Genomic DNA, 14533 nt, shown 5'->3' with positions numbered 1-14533 from the left:
CAAAGTTACTGTAACGCATTTCTTGACAATGTGCAGCTGCGGTGTTTTTTTTTTGTTTTTTGCTCTTCGTATTACTCTGAATACATTTAACAATTTTATGTCACTGCGGGGTAAAGGAAAAAGCATGAGGCATGCTAATCAGTTCTCAAGTTAGCCATGGTCGCCAGCACACTGAGGCACTGGAGCTTTTCATGCTTCTCTTCATTAGACGACCATACATACAGATGGCGCTATATTAAATGGGAGCTGCTCCATATCTCGCCAATATTCATTCCTCTTCTTATGTCACCAAAATAGAATTCCCATTACTCGATGGGGCCCAGAGCAGCACATGTGGCGACTGCGATAATCAACGAGCTATGCGCAAGCGTGCTGCGGTGTTATATATATTTTCTTCCCGATCAAAGTACATTGTGAGCCGTTGAAGATGCCATTCAAAGGTGACATGGTGATTTTCGTATTCAATCAGAGCGTAGCACACATCTGAAATGATAGACAGGTTGAACAGGGGAACTGCGAAGGCTTAACAATACGCTTACGCAGGGCGAGCCTCTTTAATGTTGAATTCCAATGGCGGAGTCGGAGCAGCCGACGGACTTCGCGAGCGAGCACTCGACTCTGGCGTAGAGCAGCGCCTCCAAATCCGCGAGTGGAACACAACCTGCGCCGCCAGAGCAAGGTGGAAGCGGAACTTCTATCACCGAGTTACCCAGGATACCTTAGGTGTTGTCATTTCCTTCAGCTGTTGGCTCCCAGCACTGCCGCACCGGTCACTTGTCTCTTCAGCGCCGTTCACCTGTTGCCTTTCTAAAAAGTGCGGAATGGATATCTCGCCAAGCGTGCAGCAGCTTTTGCTTCCTCGCGAGTCGTGACCGGTGGCGCCTCCCAGCAGGCAAACGTGGTAAAGGAAATACGTCACGCAGAGTTCCGGTCCACTCCGCCGATTTTGGCGGAGCATCTTTTTCTGCTCCACGGAGTGACTCCCGCTGTGAATCCACTCCGACTCTCTCATTGGAACACCTTACTCCCACCCTCACTCTGTCATTGGAACAAACTTGCTCCGAAACGAGCAGGAAAACTTGCTTCGACTCAGCCATTGGAACTCAACATAAATTTCGCTCAACGAACGGAGAACAACTGGCAGCATTTCAGCCATAGTTAAACGGGCAACACATCTGGCATCTCTAATCAAACGTTGTCTTCCAATAGCGCAACTCGAACTCCACCGCTAGAATATTTACGGATATTTCTTTTATCGTGCCCTTTTGCTGCAAAAGCAGCGCCGAGAGGTATACGTCACTGGGAGAGGAAGAACTGCTTTCTAACGGCTCAAGAGAACGCTTTGCCGTTGACACCGTAACTGTCTAGTCCAAGGCAGGCAGTTGGACAACACTTGGAAGACAGTTGGCAGGAATGTGGCGCATTCGCGGTAGAGCAGGGCCATGCGCACTCTACGTTCACGCGCTGTCTGCTCCTCGTGGACTGGCCGAACCCAATGAGATACTTGGTTTCGCTGATGTGACGTAAAATGACATTCTGCAACCCGTGGCCGAAAGGCTGAGGAAACAAACCCAACATAAATAGCCTAGCACGGTTTGCTTTTCTCCCGAGTTCAACGTACCCTAGGAACGCTGAAATCAAACGAGAGCATCCCTTCAAGGTTCGATGTGGTTTCAATAAGGACGTCCTTGTAGTAGATCAACTGATATCCGTCCAAACTGAAGTGGAGCGAACCATTCCGCGCCTCGTTGGACGCCAGTTCAGTGTAGATGGTGACGCTGAGCGACCACTGTTCAGTCCCGTTCTCCAGCACTGCAACAACAAAAAAAAAGTGTTTTCCAAAGCCATCAAAGGCATGAATGTTCCGTGCAGAGGCTCATCTCCGCAGTAAAGGTGGTTGCTTGGCCCACCAAGTTTTTTTTTTCTCAACGTATTCTCTGACCGTTCGGCATTTCAATACATGGCAATTCATCCATATCTTATTATTTCTGTTGCCGCCTGTCAGACCGTTCACACTCAAGATGTGCGAAAACTATAGTTTGGGATATTCACGTACAGCGCATACTGATCTCTACATGCCGTGACAGTCAGGCGTTAAGACGGTTCGTATGTATTACAATAGCGGCAGCAAGGTTTCGTTACGGAAAGCGTCCATTACTCAGACGCGTATTCAAACCAACAAAGTGTATCAGTGCTTTTATTGCATTGAAAGAAAACTGTGCATTGTAGCAATATAGCATTTGATTTATTAAGTACCCACATGCTATGTGAAACACATCCAGGTGTTTCTCGTGGTATGCAATTCGCAGTCAGATCAAAATCCAATTTATATGCAGTAAACACAGCAGTCATAGCAAGTGGAATCAAGTAGATATTATCTGCAACCTACTGCTTCCCGAAAAGTGAACGAGAATATCGCGTGCTGTTACTGTGGCACCAATGGAAAATAAATTAATGAAAAGCCTGGTCGACGAAGCTCTAAGAAATAATACTGTGAGCAATGCACAAAGTGACCCTTATTGCTTGCGTTCTGTGAATAACGCTTGCTTTTTGTTATCTCAGTAGTCATTTGCATTGTTTGTGCACCGCCACCATATTGGTACACTTACTTTCCACCGTGGGGACGACTGTCAGGTCCCGGATTAGGACTTCATTGTACGATTCAAGGGTGATCGGTTTCCTGCATAGAATAAGAAAACGAGCTATTAGCAGCTTAGCTAAACTGTTGTTTTCAAGTCTCCGTATACAATCTCAAAATTGTACAATGTGGTGTTAGAACCGCGCTACGCAATGAAAAAGCAAACCAAAGGAGAACGCCCAGATAGACGTGACATAAGGACGAGGGGTAGCGTTCAAGGAGTATTTATATTCACTAGGGTTGAGGAATGGGCGAGTTGGTATTGCATTCTAAAACTGGTACAGCGCAACATAGAAAGGAAGAAACAAGCCGAGCCTGTATCTGTACCTGGCCGGCTCGGCTAGTTTCTTCCTTTCTATGTTGCGCTGTACTAGTTATAGTATTTATCTTCGCTGCTTTTAGAGTCCCTTATAAACAATTTCAAAACATTTGAAATCATTTAGCAGGGCGTTAAGCTCCAGCAATATGGAGCACATTTCAAGCGGCTTTTTCGCGCGGCATCGTAATGTCTACCTACACGCGCTGACCACCAAATAATACCCACAGGACACACCGCAGACACTCAGCATGCGCAAAATATACAAGCCTGATTAAATTAGCTTGTCGATGCCAGCGCCTCCCAGAAAAGCTAAACATGCCTTTTTAGAGTCGGACCATAACAAGGCACGATCCCTGAGGTATAGTATTTGTTGCGTGTAGGACAATTTAGTGATTCTACATCATACTTCTGCACCAGTTGTTAATTCAACGACAACCATAGATGTTTTGGTCTTGCCTCTTATAATGAACTGTCTTAGTACAACACAGTTCACGCCATATTTCACTTTCTACAGTGCCGAGTGCCTTACGCGGTTCAAGCGGAGAGCACACGAACATCGACAATATGCCAAAGTCAGATCAGAACAGGCGAGAATCGTTTCACACTCTTAAACATGCCTTATTCAAATTTAAAATGTATATAGAACGTCGTTCCCACCTGCAATTACAACCACGTGTAATGCAGTCCTGCCCTATCGAAATGAAGGATTAGCAGGGGGGGGGGGGGGGGTATTAAGGTGCAGCGTTCAGTAAATGAGCCGAAGTATCTACACAATTACGTTGGAAAAATAATCTATGTGGTCGTCGCTTTGCGCCTTGCTCCGCCGAGAGCAATAGACCGGTTATCCGTCTTTTGCCCTCATTTCTAATTACAGCCGCTGAGGAAGAACGCTAGCGTACGTAGAACAGGGCGCCAACCGACAACGTGCTTAACGATATTGCGACTGAACTGAACGCATTGCAATGCGTAGATAAGCAGCCTTCTCGCTGTCATTTCAAAATCAGGGTAGCCTCGCTGTTCGGGTGCACCTGTGATAAAAGTTCATGAAAAGGCCTGAAATATGAGCCCTCCAGTGTTGCGAATTCATAAAAAGACATGGGATAAAAGGACAGGGAGAGAGGATGTAGTAACAAAGAACTATTTACTCACCTACAAGATAGCAACTAGGTAAAAAATAGCAACAGACAGCTTGTGGGTGACTATCTCGAGAGAGTGTCATCCGGACCAGCACACAGGCACCGTTAGGTCTCGATATGTTGGTCAATTACATTTCCGTCAAGAATGCTTTATCATCAAGCATAATTACTCGAGTGATCCTTCAAGATCTCAGTTTCGCATGTCTAAAGTGACTTCCTTTCGGGTATATATTCCCGCAGATTTTTTTCTCTTCTTTTTCTGCAGGGCTTCAAGTCTGTCCAATACTTATCTGGCACAGGTGCCTCTGGCTAGCGAGATATACACACGAGCACGCACGCACGCACGCACGCACGCACGCACGCACGCACGCACGCACGCGCACACACACACACACAAACACACACGCACACACACGCACACACACACACACACGCACACACACACACACACACACACACACACACACACACACACACACACACACACACACACACACACACACACACACACACATGCACAAATATCTGGAACACCAGCAAGGGAAAGCGGACGATGCACCACAATTCTAAACAGTAATAAGAACAACAACGAATCCTCTGCTCATCGCAACCTGTCTGTTCTATAACAGAACGTGTACATTCACGAAGTGCCATGCATTTGTGCCTGAAGCCTGACCTTGCGGCCATGACGAACTCGCTAGTATTCAAGTAGCATGCTCCAAAATAAATTAGACGATGCGTGAGGTTCTTAAAAGAGCGCCAAGAAATATCAGCACACGGAGAAATTTTTGCACTCTGCCTCCAAGCAATGCGAAATTCGCACGGAGTAATATGATCGGCATCATCCTGTTGAGCCCTGACTTCTCTTCCCACTAAAATCACAGGCTTGAGCCCACACAGCTAAAGGTGTGAAGGTCGATAGCCGTTTGGGCCTTTATTGAGGTGAATGACACAGTCTGTCTATGTATAGCCATCCGTAAGGCTCAAAAACAGCCTCCCATGGTGATAATTTTTGCACACTTTAGTACCACGGCGGCTACAAATGTTTCAAGCTGTCGCATGTCACTGAGGTGGAAACGTATGCTATTTTTTTTCATAAAGCTAAGCACACGGCACTCCTCGATCTAATGGTCACTGCACTCATGGTCGACGCCACGATCTCTTTTTTTTCGCCATGACGGAGCACATCTGACGTAGATTAGACAAAATCATCTCATAACGGAAAGCTACGCGTCATTGAACACTTTGTGTAACAACGGCCTTGCTTGCCGCGTCAAATCTACCGTGACGCCCGTAAGGGTGTGACATTCGCTCCTCGGAACTCGGCAATATTTAGGACCTCGCCCTTTCAGTATGACGTCAGCGCTTCAAGCAAGAAGAATGCGAGATCTGGGGCTGAATTCACGTAACTTTTTGTTCACAAGTGCTCTTCGTCATTGGCCGACCACCTTCACTGATATTGTGTCCAATTCAATTCAATTCAATTCAAAAATCAGTTTATTCAAACGACTAATAAGAAATACATGAGAACCATCTGGGCCCTTAGCCTTCTCGGCTAGACTTGGGCCCATGCAGGAAGTGCGAAAAAATTATTATAGCGAGACAACTCAGTATTTTACACAGGATTCATGTAACAGCAGTTATACTACAGTTATACACAAAGGCAGGCGAAATGCTCAAGAAATTATACAATAGTTCGGAGGACAACATAAAAAATATATAAAAAATAAATAAAATAAAAAGGAAGAATGCATCAAAGAAAAAGCACTTATAGTGTAGTCGAATATCGTCAATGGCTGCAATATGCTCTTATGGACAGTTTCAGCGTAAGAATGTTTTTATCAATACGGGCCCAGATTGCTCCACACGTAAATGGCTTTTTTTTTATCGATGATGTTTGTTCGCCTCGTGACCACTGTCACGTAGTTGTCGCTCCGCGCAAAACGCGCTTACCTGTATTAGAAATTTCCACGATGTTGTCACCGACTCTATAGCGAAATAGACTCGTGTAATCAGATTGCGCTCGTAAAGCGAACAGTGGCGTAGCTTCTAGAACGTGTGCCAGCACCAACTGGCCAAATCCAACGACAGTGGAAGACGCTGCCACGTACAAAGAGCAAATAGCTGAACACTACAGAACATCAAGGAAAACCGCACTATTTTGCCCCAACCTCATCCTTCCCTCAACACGGAACAAGCACATGTCCTTCGCAAAGTTAAAACGAACACTCTTCTCACGTCACTAATGCTCTACAACTTCGGTTGGTGTAGCACAGCTCACTGCCGCAACTGTCCGTAGATAAGGGCAGGTGCAGAACACATTCTGTACTCATGTAACACTGCCATAACCTCTCCTTATTTTCCTTACCCTTCCCTTCCTACCTGAAGTGCCTGGTTTCACTCGGACTCGGCGGACGAACAACCGGCCTTGGCGGAGCAAGCGCGCTACGTTACTGGGCCTTAGTGTTGGTCTTAAATAAAGTTTTCTTCCTCCTCCTCCAGCACCAGCGATTATTTTGGAAGGTACGATGGGTCGTGCATAAATATCCGACGTACTTGATCCGTAGATCATATTTCAAGTACTGACGACTTATATAACCAATCTGATGGAACACACAATGTCAGCTACGATGTTTCACATCTCTGTTTCCATCACGAAACTTGCAGTGCCTACCGGAGGGGCCGCAACAGATGCTCATGCATGCTGTATACGGAAAGTCCGACTAACGTTTGTAGACGGTCGTACACAACCCAAGTAGTGTCTTTCTCTGCCTGGGAAAACACCGTGCTAAAAATGAACATGAAAAAGAAAAAGAAATAATGCAGGATATATTTGACATACAGGCAACATTAGGTGGAAGGGTGGGAGTAAATGCGTGCTTGTTTCAGCCAGCTTAATACGTGACTCACGCGCAGCTTAGCAAGCTCGTGTCCATCTATTAACACCGACGTTTTCACCAGCGCTTCCAGAAGTAATAAGTAAACTGGTAATAGACGTCGTGCGCATGGCACGGGAAAGCGTACAGGCTTTCGATGAGCCTTCTTAGCAAGATCGTAGAAGAAAGCCCGGTTTTTTTGCAAACCACCTCTTAGTTCAGTAACTAATACCCCGATACAAAAGGCTATCACTGCACCCGTGCACTTACCAGATGCCCTGCGACGGAAAGGCTGGTCCCAGTTCCGAGCCGAATCCGCTCTGGACGCGCCGGATGTGGTTGCCATGGCAGTAACCGTGGTGGTGGGAAGGGGGGCACAGCGGGTACACAGGGTAGAAGCTAGCCTGCGCCTGGTGCTGGCGCCGCGCGTAGTTCACCGCTGACTCACACTGCACCGATATCTTGTTGTCTTTCTCCTGCACGTACGTGACGAGGTTTACGAGACAAAGACGACTGGCACCCTCGCAGAAGTTATGAATACTGAAGTCTACGGAGCCCCACGCAGCGGACAAAGGCGAGGGGCGAAGACCACGAAGTAAGTGCGAAGTACGCTTGCAGTTCCTTGCACACGGGCGCTTTAACGTAAAGTTATTCCAAACTGTTTGTATTCCATTTATGCGATTAGCCCTCCACGATTGGTCAATGTTCTTTGGAGCCCCCCGCCCCATTCCCCACTTCGTCTGTCTGTCACGCGACGACACGAAAACAGCAAAAAACTCCCAATCTCATATGACGTGTGCACGCTGATTATGCAGGATTAATCTGAACGAAAGAAAAATAAGTATTTCCGATTCTACATCTCAGTTTTCGCTATTACCTTCCGCTATTGGTCAAAAAGATTGCGGGATGCGCCCACTTCGCCTGTCTGTCTTTCGACGCAACACCACGAACACTTACCATGTCAAAGTGACGTGCACGCATTAATGATTGATTAATATGCGAAACAAAACAATATTTTTAATAGCTGGAGACTGGCCCGTTCTGAATGGAATAGAAAACGGCTACCTGGCAGTCGCTCTGGCACTGGCTACTTGGAGTTACCGGGTAGAATTAATTTATTTGCGTATGATAAAAAAAAACTGCGCGGCAGTATAACGTTGCCGAGTGCTCTCGCAACATATACGACATCGCTCTGCCAACTACTCTTCGCTGAGGATACCTTTTAGTAGAATTTTAACCTTCCGTTGCACGCAACCTCGATTTTCTACCAGCCACCTCAAGGTAAGCAAAGGAAGTGTACCATAAGCAGATGCTGGCCCCGCCCTCCTCATTCAGTTATCCACTTTCACTACACTGGCTGGGCCCCACGAAACTCGCGCTCCACTTCTGCGTGCTCCTTACCTCTTGTCAGTCAGTTAGATAAGAAAAGCTTGTCAAGGTAGGCAATGATATTCGCTTTGAAAGCAAAAGGAAGCGACCGCCTATAAACGAGGAGAGCGATTGATTGGGCTCTTCAAACAACGCGTCGGCTATTACGTAAATTTGAATTCAGGAGATTGGAATAAATACAGACTGTAACACATATTTTAGCAAGCGCCTCTGTCGTGTACCCCATTTTCTGTGCCCCATTATTTGCGGTGTGCTCATACCAACAAGCCCGGCTGGACACTATTCTAAAGAGTGAAATAGTTTTAAATAAGATGGCCCCAGATCTGCTTGAGTAGGTTAGGAAGTTCTTTTTTTATCAGCTCACTACAGTTAAAGCTAGTGCACGGGTTTAATTGAACATGTTAAAAATTATTTGGGTTTTACGTGCCAAAACCGCTTTCTGATTATGAGGCACGCCGTAGTGGAGGACTCCGGATATTTCGACCACCTGGGGTTCTTTATCGTGCACCTAAATCTAAGTACTGTACACGGGTGTTTTCGCATTTCGCCCCCATCGAAATGCGGCCGCCATGGCCGGGATTCGATCCCGCGACCTCGTGCTCAGCAGCCCAACACCATAGCCACTGAGCAACCACGGCGGGTTAATTCAAGATGTTGGGAAGTTGACCAAGTTATTCCGTTACTTCGGTCAGTTTACTACTTTGATCAGTTCAGTGTTTTAGTGTTTGCTTCCTCACTCAACTGTTGAGAGCGCGGTATACTGTATTTCCAGCCTGCTTTCATTGAAAAGCTGTTATGCTAGACCCGTGGACATAACGGGGCGATAGTCGAATGAAATAGAAGAACCTTATTAATTTTGACGCCCTGTACAGATGTTGTTACAGGTTATACTGGTTTTTTTTCGTCGGATCCTTGTCTGTCATATGCCGCCTCAGTGAGACTGATGTTTATGACGAGCTTGAACATCATAGTCACATCTCTTGCCAATGAGTTGGCAAGAAACTTCCTCAAGAGTCCCTGGTTAATTTCTTTTTCTTTCTTCTTTATTTATAGCGCCTTATTTATTTATTTATTTAATTATTTATTTATTTATTTATTTATTTATTTATTTAGTTTTAAGGGCAATACCACAGCGTATGCTTAATGTTCGGGTACCCTCCGCACTTATCGCATGTGGGTGGCCTTCCCTTATACTTTATAACATCATCGTCGTCATTGTCATCACAATCATCAGTACCATCATCACCACCATCCTGTTTATTTCCTCTGCATAGAACGCAACTGTATGTCCCTTGCAGTGGTGGACTCCTCAGATCAAATACGCGCTGGTGGTTCCATTCGCACCAGAAGCTCCGAAACAGCGGAAGAGGCGGCTATCGCTCTGGCAATAGCCTCAACACATTGTCATTACATTATTAGCGATTCCAGAGCAGCAGTATGCAATTTTGCGAAAGGTCGGGTCTCGGCTACCGTAAAACACAGAGTAGACACCAACCAACACCCACGACCAATCCAGATCATTTGGGCACCAGCACACTCCTCCCTACCCGGCAATGATGCCGCCCACACCGCCGCTCGAGGACTCGCCAACCGAGCACCCGGACGGCTCACGCTAGGATCAGAGAGGGATCGCATGGTCAGTTACCAGGAAATAACTCAGCACTACAGGTTAGCCAGGGCAGTGTGCCCGCCAGCACACAAATTGCTTAATAAGAGACAAGAAGTAGCTTGGAGACGTCTTCAGACGAACACCTACCCCAACCCCGTGGCCTATACTACCCGGACCAATACCCTAATACATGTATGATTGTAAGCAAAAAGCGGATCTATTCCATATTATGTGGTCGTGTCAAGCCGAAAATCACACAAATCACGATATAAGTAATACTGAGCAGTGGGAGGCCGTGTTGCTCAGCTCCGACGCTGACCTGCAGGCCAAGGTCATCGAGAGAGCTGAAGAAGCCGCCCGGGGGCCCAGGTGCTCGTGGCTGCCTAACAACAAGGTCATCCGTCAATACCTTGTTTTTAAATAAAGTTTTTACTCACTCACTCACTCTGCAGGACGAGAGCCTCTCCCTCAAATGTCAAATTATCCATGTCTTGCGCCAGACTCCACATTTATGCCTGGATATTTCATAGTTTTCTTTTTCTTTCCTGTCTGTGTCCAGGCCGTGCTTCATTAGATACTCTTACGGCGGGCCAACGTGCCCAAACTACCACCCTAGTGAGCTGTATGTACTGCATTCTGTGACATGTACGTTGTGACAAGTAATCGGCTACCAACTGCCGTCACACATCAGTCGTAGTCACATAGATACCATGCTGATTGGTTCACACCACGTCGGCGTTAGGTGCACGCGGACTTTTTCGATGGTGCAGCGCAGCCCACTCTTTAGAAGGCGTTGAATGGGTGCCGTTCGCTATCATAATTAACTGGCACTTAGTCTTGCTAGACTGCAGTCATACGACGACCATACGACGACTACGAAACTGTCTTTTCACGAGCGGGATAGCGCCCTTCACTAACGGCATACGGTGACCAAAGTACCACAGACGTTGTAAGTGCACCCGGTACAAAAAGATGCGCAGAAGCGGAAGAGCTTGTTTTTTAAGCTAGTAGGAGTGTAGACTAATGGCGTTTTATTACGTTCTGGGATTTTACGTGCCATAAGCACGATCTGATTGTGCGGCACATTGTAACGGTATACTCCGAAATAATTTTGACCCTCTGGGTTTCTTTACCATACACTCAAATATAAGTAAATGAGCATTCTTGCATCCTCGAGCTCAGCCCCACATAGCCTTAACCACTGGGCAACCGCGGCAAGTGAATAGCTGTTTAATGATGATGTGTTTAATGATGCACGTTGGTTGAAAAAGAAACACAAATGTGCCCATTTGACCTGCTCCGGTCAGCTGAATTACTGTCCGAAGCGACCACCACAACAATCAACCCCGCACCGATTAATCGACAGTAAAGTGTTTCCCGTCGTATTCGCGTAATTCTTCGTTTTGATTAGAGTGGGGAGTATGTATTATTTTCTACAATTCTTGTTACGTCAACCACAGTTACTTCAGATCTAATATTTTTTTTTTCATAGAGGCTGCAACAGAGCAAGGCTAAGATATGAGACAGGTTCGCCGTTTGTGCAAACGCTACACGTACCTGGAGTACTTGCTTGGCGTCTGCCACATGACGCACGAACATGTTGGTGGACGAGATGAGAAGGGCGCCGTTGACTCTGACGTCGCAGGCAGTGTCTAGACCATGTGCCACTAGGTTGATCCGCTTGCGCTTGAGCACTCCCGACGGTACTGCGTCGAGTGTCAAAAAAAGGAAGCTATAAGCTATCCCAATCAATAATTCATCAATTTACATCAAGAAAAAAAGCTTAAACGTTCTATAATCGTGGAATGTGAAAAATGTTCAAATAACAAGATACAATGCTTAGAAGGTGCACTCGGGAAAGTCTGCATTATGCAGCGACTTATTTTTTTTTTCACGCAATTTCCGTCAACTCATACGCACTAAAACATTAAAGAAGGAGGAGATATCAAATAAGCGCAGGCATTCCTGTGTGATACAGGTAGCTGCAACAATTAAATTGCTAATTTGCCTTTCGTTTTGGGATAATATGTGTTCTAGCCCGTCTATAGTTGTGCTTACAAACTAGCAAATGAACATTCCAACAGCAATGACTGCCATCTGTGTGAGCAGTTGTGAAGGTGTTTATCATGCGATCCCCGGTCACGATTTTCGTTGCCACAAGCTCGAGTGCAGGCGCGATACCGAACAAGCCGCTGGTACTAACCGTCAAAGGTCCTGTAGAACGTCCAGTTGTCCATGGCCACCCAACTATACTCCACGTCATTGAATTCATGGTACGGCTCCTGGATGATGTTATTACTTTGAAGAATTGTGTAGATTCCACCAGGAATGTCACCGGGTACAGAGATCGCTGCGAGGAATGCAGGTATGGGGCGAGGATGGGATTTCTCGTGGACGTTCCTAGTCGGAGAATGCTTAGCACGACAATAAAGTGATATGAAGTTAAGCCTAACTCTTCTGGAACCACTACTGTGCCGGTTTTGCAAAGTGGCGTAACCGCTAGAACACTCAGTCTGAAGCTGCGTGTCCGCTGGCTGGATCCAGTTATACGGTGAAACGCGCTTGGATATGAGTGTTTCGCCTTCCGTCAAGTCATGTTTTAACGAAAGCGTGACACGATGGGCAATAAACAGGATGTGCCTATTTTCTACCTCATAACCATTGTTTTTAGTAAACACAAATGTGAATGGAATTCCTACACCTACTCTTTGTAACGCCACCGATTTTGGCAGTACATGCCCGTTGCTGGTTAGTAGTTCATCTATAAATATTGACTAACTTGAAGCCTAAACGATGCATAGGATCACCCTGGCAAGTTCTGTGGACTTCCGGGAAAATGTGCAAATATACGCAAAAATACAGCGGAATCTGTTACGTCAGACTGTCAGCTCCACGTTTTGGGCTCAAAATTGAAGTTATATTAAGTTATAACTATCAACCTGCTTTTTATCCGATAATAATCAACCTTCGTACTACAAAGAAATGCTGGTGGCGTTCTGAATTATTAATCTACCGGCCTCCTCTGACAGCTTCCAGCAGCTTCGGTGATCATGTGACCTACAAAAAAAAACTTTTCGCCCTATCTCAAAAGCGCCGGATGGAGCTGTCTTGTTCTTTGAGCAAATAAGTAAAAAAAAAAGCGTTAGATCATTGCATTCTGCATCCAGGCATGCACAACTGCAACAATATCAATATGTGCAACTCTTGCACCCCTTGCGTTTCGCGTTTTGCATTCTTGCGGTGGGAAATCAGCGAGCAAATACGCAGTTGAGCCTTTTCTCTCCCTTCTATAACTGCTAACGGCAATCGGAAGCACTAGTGGAATTTTCATTCAATTTCTGACGGCTAATAGATGGAACTTCCAGCACACAACGTTCTACTGTACTGCAGTTGGCTTAGTTCTGCTCATTTAAATTCCAGCTAGGTTACTCGTCAATACATCGGTCCTGCGAACGAAATGCACGCTTGTGCAATACTGTTTCAAAGTAAGCTCGCACGCAGTTAGTAAAAACTATACCGCAAGTGAGCAGGCGTCCTTCATTATGCCTAATTTATTCTCTAACAGCTAAACGTCCTTGAAAGGACACATTGATAGGTTTGTCGTTTACAAAACACTAAAATGTATCATGCGCAAACAAAATGTAGATTGCCGACGACCAGTAGCGAATGGTTATGTTGTGTCAGAGCCACTGCAATTCCCGTTCCCGCTTATAGCATGCATTATAAAGGGGCACAAAGGGGACTTACATCTGCCCAAAGTCAATCGAACATGTCGAATAACCCGCGTCTCAGTGTTCTATCTTGATTAAAAAACTGGTTATCGGGGACGCGACTTCATAAAATTCGGGTACTCACATTTGTTGGCATTGGTGACCGTCCAGCGGCCTCCAAGGGACAGTTCGATACTCTCGGACACATTCATGAAGTAGATAATAAACGCTAAAAATGCCGTGATACCGGCTCCTAGGAGGTACGGTGCCCTTAGCCCGCTAATATTGCTGCTGAGCGTGAATAACATCTTTGGAAGGATACCGTGGTCCCGGCTGGGGCAGAACCTTGACGACGGATCCCAGGGTTCGTTGAACGGCGACGATGGCTCTTCGCCTATGTTCCTGACCTTACACCCGTTTGCCTGCGTTCCACACGCCTTCTACTGACGATGACGATTGGCATTCAATCTTTGATAGAATTCTCCTGCTTCTTCTTCGTCCACATGAAGTGGCACGCAGTAAGGTACAGAACAAGGAAGTACACTATGATAATAATGTTCTTTTTTAGAAAGAAGATATATATTTGATTTCAGAACCAAAGAAACGGAAAGCAGAGGCGTTGCACTTGATGAAAATTTTTGTGGACATATTTATTTCCACTGGGCTAGTATGAAGGAGCAGAACGATATCGCGTGTGCTTATGTAAAGAGCTTATGTGGGTCTAAACGTATACAAGTTCAATTGCAGATTGTCGCATGACGTTAGTGGGAGATTGAGATGTAGAGTGCTTGCGTTTGTAAATATAAATAGCGTGGCATGGGGCATAACCAAAAGACGAAGAAAAAGAAGTTAGCGA

General features: G+C 45.9%; 1 protein-coding gene across 1 annotated transcript in view; it reads right to left on the bottom strand.

Annotated features, from left to right (window-relative positions):
• The window catches only part of LOC142582904 (beta-mannosidase-like), a 44174-nt gene extending 30046 nt beyond the window's left edge, over positions 1-14128 (bottom strand). The window contains exons 1-6 of the mRNA XM_075693020.1: positions 13823-14128; positions 12171-12317; positions 11525-11673; positions 7240-7445; positions 2610-2680; positions 1622-1812 (exon numbers count right to left, since the gene is read on the bottom strand). Of these exons, the coding sequence (XP_075549135.1) occupies positions 1622-1812; positions 2610-2680; positions 7240-7445; positions 11525-11673; positions 12171-12317; positions 13823-13985 (927 nt within the window). The 5' untranslated portion in view covers positions 13986-14128. The remainder of the gene's footprint in view (positions 1-1621; positions 1813-2609; positions 2681-7239; positions 7446-11524; positions 11674-12170; positions 12318-13822) is intronic.
• Positions 14129-14533: the final 405 nt, after the last annotated feature.

This window comes from Dermacentor variabilis, chromosome 5 (genome assembly GCF_050947875.1).
Source record: "Dermacentor variabilis isolate Ectoservices chromosome 5, ASM5094787v1, whole genome shotgun sequence".
NCBI lineage: Eukaryota > Metazoa > Arthropoda > Arachnida > Ixodida > Ixodidae > Dermacentor > Dermacentor variabilis.
Note: the sequence above shows the minus strand (reverse complement) of the source record. Positions and strands in the feature narration are given on the sequence as shown.